Source organism: Bidens hawaiensis, unplaced genomic scaffold (genome assembly GCF_021521415.1).
Source record: "Bidens hawaiensis isolate Kalapana, Puna unplaced genomic scaffold, B.hawaiensis_p1.1 tig00005467_1, whole genome shotgun sequence".
Classification (NCBI taxonomy): domain Eukaryota; kingdom Viridiplantae; phylum Streptophyta; class Magnoliopsida; order Asterales; family Asteraceae; genus Bidens; species Bidens hawaiensis.
The window spans coordinates 671,669-683,764 of record NW_027491349.1 but is presented as its reverse complement, the minus strand read 5'-3'; the positions used below and the strand labels follow the sequence as shown (position 1 = coordinate 683,764).

At 40.4% G+C, this 12,096-nt stretch overlaps 1 protein-coding gene and 1 long non-coding RNA gene across 2 annotated transcripts; one reads left to right on the top strand and one right to left on the bottom strand.

Annotated features, from left to right (window-relative positions):
• Nucleotides 1-5,065: 5,065 nt before the first annotated feature.
• Nucleotides 5,066-6,184, bottom strand: LOC143629806 (uncharacterized). Its single transcript, XM_077098978.1, has 2 exons — nucleotides 5,691-6,184; nucleotides 5,066-5,597 (listed from the first exon to the last, which is right to left on the bottom strand). The coding sequence occupies exons 1-2, from the start codon at nucleotides 6,182-6,184 to the stop codon at nucleotides 5,066-5,068; spliced, it is 1,026 nt and encodes a 341-aa protein (XP_076955093.1).
• A 2,804-nt stretch (nucleotides 6,185-8,988) lies between these two features.
• On the top strand, nucleotides 8,989-10,873 carry LOC143629824 (uncharacterized). The gene is made up of 3 exons (XR_013153032.1): nucleotides 8,989-9,085; nucleotides 10,138-10,225; nucleotides 10,688-10,873. It is a non-coding gene; the product is annotated as an uncharacterized LOC143629824 (long non-coding RNA).
• Nucleotides 10,874-12,096: the final 1,223 nt, after the last annotated feature.

Sequence of the window (12,096 nt, the reverse complement as noted above, 5' to 3'; positions counted from 1 at the left end):
CATGAAGGGGCAATGGTGAGTGCGAAGATGAGCCGTCTATGGCCCTTTCCCTTATTGGAACCCTACTACGAGCAGACTGACAAGAGTAAGTTTTGGGAGTATTACTTCTCATGTTTTAATATTCCTCAGATTTCTTACTGTTATCATTATTTGTGCAGGTGAGGGTTCCGCCTTCAGCACTTTGTTAGACCAAGAGGGAGGGATGATGGTACGCCGCCTCATCGATGAACGAGATGTGCCTTTTCTTGAGCGCACCTGTTCCAATTTTGTATATCCCACCGCGTTTCGCCCGGAACCCGTAGTTTCCGAGGCGATGTACGCCAAAGGTGAGGCATACGTTAAAAATTGCATCCAAAAAGGTGAGGGCATTCTAAAACCTCGACCTGTGACTGCTATTACTTCCAGCGGAGTGGTTGTACTCTTTTCCTCCAGCGAAGAGTCGTCACTCTGTGAAGGAAGTTTTTCAGCTGATGCTAACAGAGTTGTGGACTCCACTGCAGGTCTTACCCGCCAGAGAGCCGCTACTAGCCAGGCAGCGGGTCAAGACGATGTTGATACTGCTGCGGGGAAAGACCATCCCCAACCCGACGATATCACTACTGAAGGTGAACATCCGGTTACTGATGTGGATGTTTCGAAGGTGGCTGGCAAGCGCAAGGTTAACCCCGCCAAAGCCGCCCCTAAGAAGAAATCTAAGAAAGCCAAGCCTGCTGCCTTGGAGGCGCGCTTGGACCAGCTCAACGCGGAAGACCCTTCATTGGGTAAGTTAATAAAAAAAATTTCGTTAACTGTTATGGACTAGAATGTTTCTAACCAACTTTAAATGGTGTTCAGGGAATCTGGATGACCTTGCTGAAGGTGTTTCAGGTCTGAAAAGTTCTACTCCTCTTCCGCCACCACCACATAATAGTGCTAAGGATCCGATTGAGGTGGCGGATGATTCTCCTTTGAAGGATAAGGAGGTTGACAATACTGATCATGTCAGTATGTCGCCTTCCTATAATGTTCATCACTTCAGGGACCAGGGAGGTGTGAGCATGTTTCATCATGCTCCTCAGACTTCTCCGGCTCCTCATGAGGAAGATCCTACCCCGCACCAACCGCGTTGGTCATTACGTCGGGATTCAACGTTCTGTGACGTGGACCTATGTTTCGAATATTTGCGGGAGAGTCTTCCTCCCAATGAGAGGGAGCAACGTCGCCGTAGTATTCGCCAAGAATTATTAAACTCCAATTCTTATTATCTGGCGAATACTATTTCTACTAACCAGGAAATAACCAGGTACTGGTTGGCGATGAATGAGCAATAGGACGAGCTGGCGGCCTCTGCATCTGAGACCAAAGAAGAAGGTCTTATAGCTATGAATGAGGCCCGAGAGGCCCGCTAGGCTCTGGAGGATGAGAAGATTGCTCGATCTTCTGCCGAGGCTGCCAGGATTGCTCTCCAGAAACAGTTGGATGAGCAAGCCAAAACAATGGATGAGCAAGCCAATTTGGTGGAGGCTCTGCGAGTTGAATCGGCGGCCAAGGACAGGCGTTTGGCTGACCTTAATGCCAAGAACCGAGAACAGGCCTTAGAGTGTGCCGGCCACAAGATGGATCTCGTCCGGCCAAGGCGGATCAAAAATGGCTACTAGCGGAAGCTATCCCCAAGGTATGTACCTTGTTTTTATTATAAATAATCCAAGTGTTTAGAGTTACTTATACATGATTGTTCCAACAGGTCATTGCCGATGTTCGGGCAAGTGATGAGGTTGGAACTGTGTTGATGTTCTCCTGAAAGCATCCAAGCAAGCTGGCCGCAAACTGGGTTTCGAGGAGGGTTACCAGTTTGGTTCAACTTCCAGGATTCCTGAGGAATATATTTTGGCTGGCCAGGATACTACTGCCATCCTTAAACAAAAGTCAAAGAATTTTGATTCTTTGAAATTTTCTTTGACGGAGCAGATATCCGAACTTGCGTATAAGGAGGACAGCATCAAGCAGCTAAAATCTCTTCTTGAACTTGATGAAGAAGATGAAGAAGATGAATAAGATGCTGCGAAAGGCGAAGGTGCGGGGCATAATGATGTCGCACCATAGATAGATTTTTCTTTTTCTCTGTAATTAAACTTTCCATATCTTTTGTAATCCCTTTGTATGAATAAAGAATGCGAATTTTTATATCCGGTACACTTTGTTTATGTTTTATAATATAAGTGTTTGGAGGATCTTCTTTATAGGCCAATAGAGGATTACATAACAATACAAGTCTTAAACGACTGAAATGAAACTTTCTATAAATGAGGCATAAGCCGAATTACAAGAAGTGAAATTACACAGATTGTGAGTATCTAATTAGGCACGCGGGCCAAAAGAAAAACAAACTATATGTAGCATTTCTTCAGTTGGGCACCATTCCAAGTTATAGGGATCTCAGTCCCATCCAAATTTTCTAACTTGTATGCTCCTTTAGATAAAACTTTCTGAATTTTATAGGGTCCTTCCCAAGTTGGGGCCAACTTGCCCGGAGGCTTCATTATTGCGGAAGACATAGTCTCCCGCATCAAACTCACATCTTTGGACCCGCGAGTTATAATACTTTTGCAACTGTTGTTTGTAATTGTGCTCGCGGATTGATGCTAGTTCTCTCCTCTCTTCGAGGAGTTCAAGGTTCATCTGGAGTTCATGATCATTGTCCTCAATCAGTAAAACTCGAGCGGATGGGATTCCAATCTCGGCTGGAATCATGGCCTCTGTGCCGTAAGTTATACTGAAGGGGGTTTCAGAATTGCTGGAATTCTTTTGGGTGCGAAAGGCCCATAGTACATGGGGCAATTCTTCAACCGAGCCCGTCCGTTTAGTCCCTAACCTTACTTTGATTCCTTCCTTGATCGTCCGGTTGGTTCTCTCAACCTGACCATTCGCTTGCGGGTGGGCTACAGAGGTGAAGATTTGAGAAATGTGTAACTCTTTTAACCATTCTTGTAACCCACTATCCGCGAACTGAGTTCCGTTATCGCTAACGAGTTCCAGAGGAAGACCAAACCGGCATATTATGAATTCCCACAGGAATATTTTAACACTTGCTGCTGTTATGGAAGCAACCGGTTTAGCTTCCACCCATTTTGTGAAGTAGTCAATGGCTACTATCAAGAATTTGACACGTCCGGGGGCTTCGGGGAAAGGTCCCATTATATCAATTGCCCATTTTTGGAACGGCCAAGCCTAAGTGACTGGAACTAACTCGTTCTTTGGTCGTAGCGTGTTAGGAGTATGACGCTGGCATGAATCACACTTTCTGATTTCTTGCACCGCATCCACATGCATTCCTGGCCAATAATATCCAGCGTTCATTATCTTTTCTACGACCATGCGCGGGCCAGCGTGAAGACCACATATGCCTTCATGAACTTCTTTAATTAGATAATTTACGTCCCTGGCGTCCACACAACGAAGTAGTGGTCCGAGGAAAGAACGTCGGTATAGAACACCATCGTGCAACTAATAGTTAAAGGCTTTGTGTTTTATCTTCCGGGCCGCGAATTTTCCTTCTGGGAGAGCTCCGGATGACAAGTATGCTATAATGGGTGTCATCCAGGACTCTACTCCTGTTTGGATCACTAAAACTTGATTTTGCAGGATAGACGGGCGGTCCAATATTTCAATGCGGATATCCTTGGCAAAATGTTCGAAGTTTATTGAAGCCAATTTGCTAAGAGCATCTGCTGATTTGTTCTCGCTTCTTTTTATGTGAATGACCTTGCACGTGGAGAACTGAATTATCAAATCTTTCGCTTGTGAAACATATGAAGCCATTATGTCATTCTTTGCTTCGTATGTGCCGTTAATCTGTCCCGAAATTAACATGGAATCCACACGAGCTTCCAAATGTTTAACCCCAAGCTTTTTGGCTATCCGTAAGCCTGCCAAAAAAGCTTCATATTCTGCCTCGTTGTTAGTACTCTTGAAGTCTAACTTTATGGCATATGTGAACTCATGGCCTTCGGGATTGATTAGCCTGAGGCCTAACTTTATGGCATATGTGAACTCATGGCCTTCGGCCAATTTGTCATTTAAACGCTACATCCATCATCCGTTGGTATGTGGCGCCTGCATTCTTCAATCGGAAGGGCATCATTTTGTAGCGAAAAGTGCCTTGATCGGTGCGAAACGCTGTTTTGTCTTCATCGCCCGTAGCCATGCGGATCTGATGATAGACTTTGTAGGCATCCAGGAAACATTTGAACTCGAATGGTGCCACAGCGTCGAATTTGAGATCTATTTCGGGCAAAGGATAACAATCCTTGGGACACTCCTTGTTAAGATCCTTGAAATCTATGCACATCCGCCACGTCCCATTGCTTTTGGGAACTATAACCGGATTGGCGACACAGGTTTGATACTGAATTGGTCGGATGATTCCATCCTGCAAGAGGTCCTGAACTTGCTCATTCATTGCTTTTGTTTGTTCCGGACCCATCTTACGCTGTTTTTGAACAATCAATATAAACATAGGGTTTACCCTCAGTTTGTGTTCCGCAATGCTCCGCGGGACACCAGACATGTCCGCGGGCTGCCATGCGAAGACATCAATATTTTTTGACAACAGCTGCTTCAGAAAAGTTCTTACTATCTCGGAGATAGCAGGTCTGATTGTTACAGTTTGATCAGGAAACTTCTTGTTCAAAACCTACTTTTCAGGCTCAGTTCGTTGAGCCTGTTTTGGAATCTTGCTGGGTTTTGAACTCTCAGTTGCAAAGCAATGTCGATTGACATGAATTATTGCCACACAGGTGGGTGTTGGAACTCCCACCGCGCCGTGAGCAGTTGACGGATGAGCATTGAAGTCACCAATGGCTTCTCGCCCAAGGATGTTATCATGTTTCGATGTTGCTGGCAGAACTAAAAATTCAACTTCTTCAGTCCTTGAGCGAACCCCATCACTCAAGGTAACCGGGAAAGAAATCACCCCTCGCGGATGCATTATTTCTCCTCTGAATCCTGATACTGGAGCATGAATAGGTTTCAACCTTTCTTTATCTTCGTCATCCAATTACTCAAAGCACTGTTCGTACATGATGTCCTATGTACTTCCAGTGTCAAATAAAACATATTGGGAACGATAATGACCAAAAACAGCAGTGATAATTAAGGGATTTTTGTTACTGGGACCGCCTTTGACTCGCGGAAAAATCGCTGGTTCATTTTTCCATTCTTCCTCATCACATTCTCCTCTCTTTCCTCCCGTCTTTCGTCCGCCTTGGATCATATGGACGTTCAAGTCCTTGACTTGTTTTTTGGATGGGCCCTGGTTGTCCCACATAGGAGCTTTACCAGTCCCCGACTTTCCATCTTTCACCAGGTGTCCTAGCTTACCGGACTTCATAGCCGCTTCAATTTCGCTTTTTAGAGCATTGCATTCATTCGTATTGATGTTATTATGAAACGAACAATGCTTTTTATTATCAAGGAACGATCTCCTTGTGAGCGGTTGTGGTTTTCGAAAATTTACATTCTCAGTGGTGAGAATCTCGGCGGGAGTTCTTGAGAGAGGAGTCCATTTGTTAGGACCTCGACTTACTGGTCCTGCTTTGTTCTTATTACCGATGAGGGATCTTGCATCAAATGGTTTTGATGCCTCTATATTTGGCTGAAGTCTTGACCAGATTGGTCCCTTTGCCTGTTTATTGGGTCGTGGAGTTTGAAACTCGACTTTGAATTTTTGTCTTGAACTGTTGTTTCCCAATGTTTTTTCAGTATTGGCAAATAGCTTTGCTGCGGTCATAAGATCATCCCACTCCTTTGGCATCCCATCACGACCAGTGAGTGTGCGGATCAATTCGTCACACTTGACATTCTTGCGGAAGGCACCGCGAAGCATGTCCTTGCTTATCCCACCAATGTTTAGACTTTCGTCATTAAACCTGGTAATAAAATCTTCGATGGATTCATTATCTCGGCGGACAACATCCAGAATTTCTGATTGGTCACGCGTGTGCTTCTTCTGTTGGCTGAACTGTTGTGAGAATTTCTTCACCAGATCATCCCAACTAGAAATTTGACCATCAGGGAGTTTTTCGAACCATTCCCTTGTTGCCCCTGTTAGTGTCAATGCGAACATATGACAACAATAGGGGAGCGTCCATCCGCTCACACCACCTACCGCCACGAAGTTCTGCAGATGATCGCTAGGATCAGTCATGCCATTGTATCTACCCACCGTTGTAGGTATCTTAGCATTGACAGGAAAGGGTGTTGTCGCAGTGCTAGCTATAAATTTCAACTTTTCGGCAAAGGTTGTCGGACGGTATGGCTTGGTGAAATCTTCCTCAGAATCGCTGTGATATTCGGTATGGCGGACAACATCACGCGGACGACTGCTTCTTGCCCTGAACTCATCCTGCTATTACCCGTATAGAAGTTATCTTCAAGGTGATAGGTTGAGTCATAACTGTCATATTCGTCCAAATAGGAAGGGATCCGCATGTCTATACGAGGACGAGGGCGTAACCTTCGTGGCTCAATGAATTCTTGATCAGTTTGTTGGCTATAACGAATTTGGCTTCCTCTCACCGTTGGAGGAGGAGAAAGAGACCTCTGAGGAGACTCTTCGTAAGTCAAAGTACGGGCATGATAACGTTCGTTACGTACCCTACGTTCATATTCAGCCGCCAAACTTTCCTGTTGCACGCGGAGCCATTCGTCCGTAGACAACAGTCCTGGAGATCTGGACTCCTGACGATGAGATCTCGCTAGTTCAGAATCTCCGGAATCGTCTTCTAGATCCAGAACTGATCTAGTACGGCAAGTCTCTCTCGTAATTCGTCTTTGACCTGCCAAGTTGGAACTCTCCGGAGCCGCAATACGTCCCAAATCGGTGGGAGTTGGTCCGGCTGGTGCAACAACACGCTCAAGGGTACGACCTTCCGCCGTTACACCGGTGGCACGTGAAGCCGAAGCCAAACCACATGCAAAAATATTGGAAGCAAATCCTTCGGATGCTTCAGTATTATCGACACGTGGTGTTTGTACAGGAGTTCCCGTCGGCTCTTCAGGAAGTTTACTCATACTTTACACGAACCGAAAAAACCAATGAAGAAAAAATTGTGCAGTTCTAACACCAAAACGGATGACGTCAATGAAGAAATACGGATCCATTCCCCAGTTATGGGTCCTGGATCCAATGAGTCCACGGGGTAAAATACGATAACTACTAACACAGTATGAGCACAACTTCCCAAAGTCCAATGACCGGAACCTGCAAAACAGATACCGTGAGTCTCGTTACAGGAAGGACAAGGTGGGGGGTCTTCCTGTAACCACCCTCCGACGTGAGAATCAGTAACGTTCGTAGTGAAGAAAGTACTTTTATTATTGGGATAAGAATACTTTTATTATTTCTATATCATTCCTACAATATTTTATTGGATACCAAACAACATAATTATTCATTCTATTTCCATAGGTTAACCAAACAAGCCCTTATTCATTCCATTCATTCCCTTTTCATTCTATTACTTCTGTCTTCTAACCAAACATACCTGTAGATTATCACGTTTTCCCCCTCTAAAGCCAGCCAACTTATATTAAGTGTTTAAATTTTTTAGTTAAGGAAAATGAAACATATGTGAATTGGTTACTGTTTAATGATTTTCTTTTCTAATTTAATTCCTTAAACTTAAAAGTTATAAAACTTGGTTGTTTAATATTTAATAAGTTTTCTTTATTCACTAATTACTGTCATCTTCTATTCTTTGCTACTAGTTAATTGGAAAACAGTTAACATTATTAGCATTCAAAATTTATGTATATGTTTTCTATTCGTTTCACTTTACTTTAGAAAAAATATTATTATGGAAAACTCATGTAGAAGTAGAACTGATAAGAATTTAGTAACTTTAAAGGGACTAAAACTTTTTTAATGACTTTGATAAAACCATAAAACATATACGAAAACTTGACCATTATACGATGAAGTTTTACTTTTTAATGAATATTAGGCTATACGTTATAGTCTACTACTCAGTACTCTTATTATATTCATAATATTAACGCCACATCACTCAACCTATTTTTCTATGGGGTACGGGTCATTCTCTATTTCTACTTTTTTTAATTTGATTTATATTTAATATTTTGTCAATATAATATTTAATACAACCAGAAATGAACTAATACGATTGGAAACAATCACATTTAATTTTAAAATAATACAAATCATAAACTAAAAAAACCTAATCCGTTGTGCCGTATTTTTGGACAATTTTTTTTCTTCATTATTTTCGACATCGATATCGGTTCAGGTTAAAGTTGGGATCCATTTATGGATAGAGAATGATGAAGATGAATATGGTAAATAATGAAAATGAATATGATGTTAAATTGAAAATGGATTTGAAAAATGGAAATGGATTTGAAAATTGGAAATGATATAATATATATAAATAAAACAAATTTTTTAAAAGTTACTGTTGGAAATTTGGTTGGGAAGGAAAAGGAAGGCATCGTGATGTGCGTGAGGGTGGTCGTTCCCCTCACGTCTTGCATGAAGTGAAGGAGAGGGTGGTTGTGTTTCAATGAGATCATGCATGATGGCGTGGCCACGCAGGATTATTTCGTGAGACTGTTTATTATGGAGGGGGGCTTTAAAGCCTCTTCACATCATCGTTACGTAGGAAATGAGCTTTGAAGCCCGGCCCTCTCAATAACACTGCGTTGTGATTTAAAGCCCCTTTTCTCGTCTCATTACATTGTAACACCCCAAAATATTATATTAATCGTGTCGAGTATGAAACATGAAAAGTTTGAAACACGAAACTAGGATAATATCAACATAGTTAGTACTTAAGTTAATAATGGTGAAATATTTATATATTTCAAAAATTCTTACACTAGATAAATTATTAATCATGAGGGGTTGAAGTTGTCAAGTGGGAAAGAATAAACATTAAAAGGGAAAATAAATTAAAACACACACACTTGGTGTGTGTGTGTGGGGAGGGAGAGCCCTAGTTCTTCAAATTCTTCAAATTGGAAGACAAATTGAATAATAAAACCGTGAATGTGAGCAAGGTTGTGCTCAACTCAACTTGGTGAACATAAGGTATGTTCAAATATCTTCAATTATGAATAATTTCAAGATTGAGAGAAAACTAGTTATGTTGAATAATCTGAAATTAAGCATGTATATGTGTTAGAATCACCATATATAACTTGTAAGACTTATGATTAGTCTAGTTTTAAATGTTAAGATTATTGCTAGACTAAATGAAATTGTTTGGTTTGAACTTATTAATATTGAATAATAGAATTTGGATGAGGAACATGGTAATATATGTTTAGAACACTTATGTTTAAGGCTATGTTATTGACCGCACACCAAGTGTTTGATGAAATGCACACATGAAACATGAATTGTGCAATATAGTATGAAATCCGTCACTTTTGACATATTTAAATAGTTAATTTGCAGAGCGCGTATCTCACTCGTCGTTAAGAGTTAGAGGACGGACCTTATATCGTTGGAAAGGTCTATATGTATATTTAAATTCATATTTGATCATGAAAGTCTAAATAGGATCGGAAGTTGTCCAAAACAGTAGACCAAAGTGACTGGTCAGGATATATTACATGCTGACTGGGAATATTTATGCTTCTGTCCTGAATTTGTAAAAATCATATAAAATCATAGAAAAATAGTTAAAGGGTGTTCTTTATATTCTTGAAAAGATATTTGAGTCCCCTACGATCCATCTTTGAACATGTTGAACCAGTTCAGATGTTTCATGGGTCAAAATGGCTGATTACAACAGAGATATATGAAATCGTTGCACTTTAATAAAGATATTAGTAATTGTGTAAACACCTAAGATTATATATACTTGCATTAGGCATGATGTATTAATTGTATAGAACTAATAAAACTTCATGTGACATACTTAAAGTGTCTAAAGGACTTGCAAATGGTTAGTATGAGTATTTACACCATTGCATATAATGATAGGAAAATATACATACCCATGAGCAGTTTGACTTTTAAAAGTGAAACTGACCCAAAAACTAGTGTTTTAATAAATTGGTATGTATGAGTCCATAGGATTATGTGGTCATGTTATATAATGACTAACCCGACAATCTTGTGGAAATTGGACAAAGTTTGATCTTGTCAAGCTAGGTGGAGGCTTGGATGAAACGGGTCAAACAAGCTAATGGAGTGCATGGGAGTTCTAGTCAGCAAAGAAAGGTAAGTGATTTTGTTCATTTCAAATTATAATCTAAAGTTCCTTGTCAAATTGTGATATTGCTTAAATGACTAACAAAAGAATGAAATGTTAAGAAAACTCAAGAAGGGTAATTTGGGGGTATTAAGGTACAACCCGGGATTGGGTTATAATCTTTAATGTTAGAGACTTGGTTCAAATTGCCCCAAAAGGGTCAAATGAGAATTAAAAACTAATAATCCTAGTATATGGGACAAGGATTTTAAAGGTTATCGGGTGTGGTTTATAGACCAAGTCATAAAGGGGTATTATGGGTAAATTGGTGTTAAATCACTATTTTGGTAATAACCCGTTGTTAGAATAAGACATAAAAAGGAGTGACCGGAATGGGTATATGCGTGAACGGGTCATATATGTCAAATGGTGAAACTATCACCATTTGAAGTTGATATACAATGCTTGTCCTGTTGAGTATTATCCTACAGGTAAGCATGATGGTAATAGAATGCATTGTCGAGTTCTCTAAAAGAAGTTACAAGGTATTGGTAACGGATCACAACCTTGACCCCGCCAGGTACGTGAATTAAATCATGATGTCGGTTAATGTTAAAAAAAAGACCAAAACACCCTCGAGGCAATGGTATATGGGTGCATTTGATATTAACGGTTCGTCCAAAACATAAAGAGTCAAACGATAAGGTTAGTGTAGACATTGACCTAAATGAATAACGGGGTCGTGAAGATTAGATTTACAAACCATGAAGTTACCGGCTACAATATGGTTGTAGTGTAAAAAGGGTAACAGGTTAACAGGGAAACGGGAAATGGGTTCGTACTCGTTGGTTTAATCTGTAATTTTAAAATCGTTTAACTCGTACAATTAATCCGAATAAGTAAATTGTTGTATAAACGACTTATGGGGTCGTAGAGGCTAAGGTTTTGTGCATGAACGTGCAAATCCTAATTCTTGATTGCAAATATAAAAGAAGGACAAAAGGGGGATTATACTAAGTGAGAACACTTAGACCCTCTTAATGTTTTAAAAGAAAATTTGTATAAAGACAATGATAGTGAAAGTATTAATGAATGGGTTAAGTATACTTGTGTTTATTACAAGTAGATGCAAAGTATGTATGACTAATTGTTATGGCGAATTTTCCATGACATGTTATAACTTAATTGAAGGACTTGGATTGATGGTCAAGCTGTTGAAGAACTGAACACAACCGAACCGAACAAGCTTCCGCTATAATGATTCATTTTAGAAGACAAAGTCTAATATAGTCTTTGTATCATATAAATGTAAAGCTTGTAAATTTTTAATTACCAGTTATGTATGTCGTGTCATGTTATCACGGCATCCGCAAAAGTTTTAATTAGACCTGGTTTTTAAGTCCTAACGAGCGTATGTTTACGCCTAAAATTGTTATGAATGGGTTAGGGTCTTACATACACACACAAACGCATGTATGCATGTGTGCGTGTGTATGAGAGAGAGAGAGAGAGAGAGAGAGAAACACATGGCCTCACCACTTTCCCCCTTCACCGCACGTCTTCACCACCCCCACCCTTACGCCCCCTTATGCCGCCCTGTGCCACCCACTATGCCGCCCATAGAGTATGGTATGAGGGGAAATGATCTACACTCCATAACCTTATATGGTAGGCAATAAGCATAGTTACCTACCTACATATGCCTAAAGTGACATGTGTGTTAAACAAACTTTACAAGAGAGAAAAGACTGGTGACCTATAAATAGTATATAACAATTACAATTTCATGTTCTAATAACGTGTAAACTCTAGCTAATCTGATAAAAGTGTTATACCTAACATAATTAACAACCCATCAATATAAAAATTATCTTACAACTCACATGTCGATGTACGAAAG

Excerpts from the sequence above, each read along its gene's own strand:
- LOC143629806 (XM_077098978.1), bottom strand. The coding sequence starts at position 6,184 with ATGACTGATCCTAGCGATCATCTGCAGAACTTCGTGGCGGTAGGTGGT. Across the intron at positions 5,598-5,690 it reads AGACAAAAATTCAAAGTCGA|ATCCCTCATCGGTAATAAGA; the intron begins GTTTCAAACTCC and ends ATTTGATGCAAG.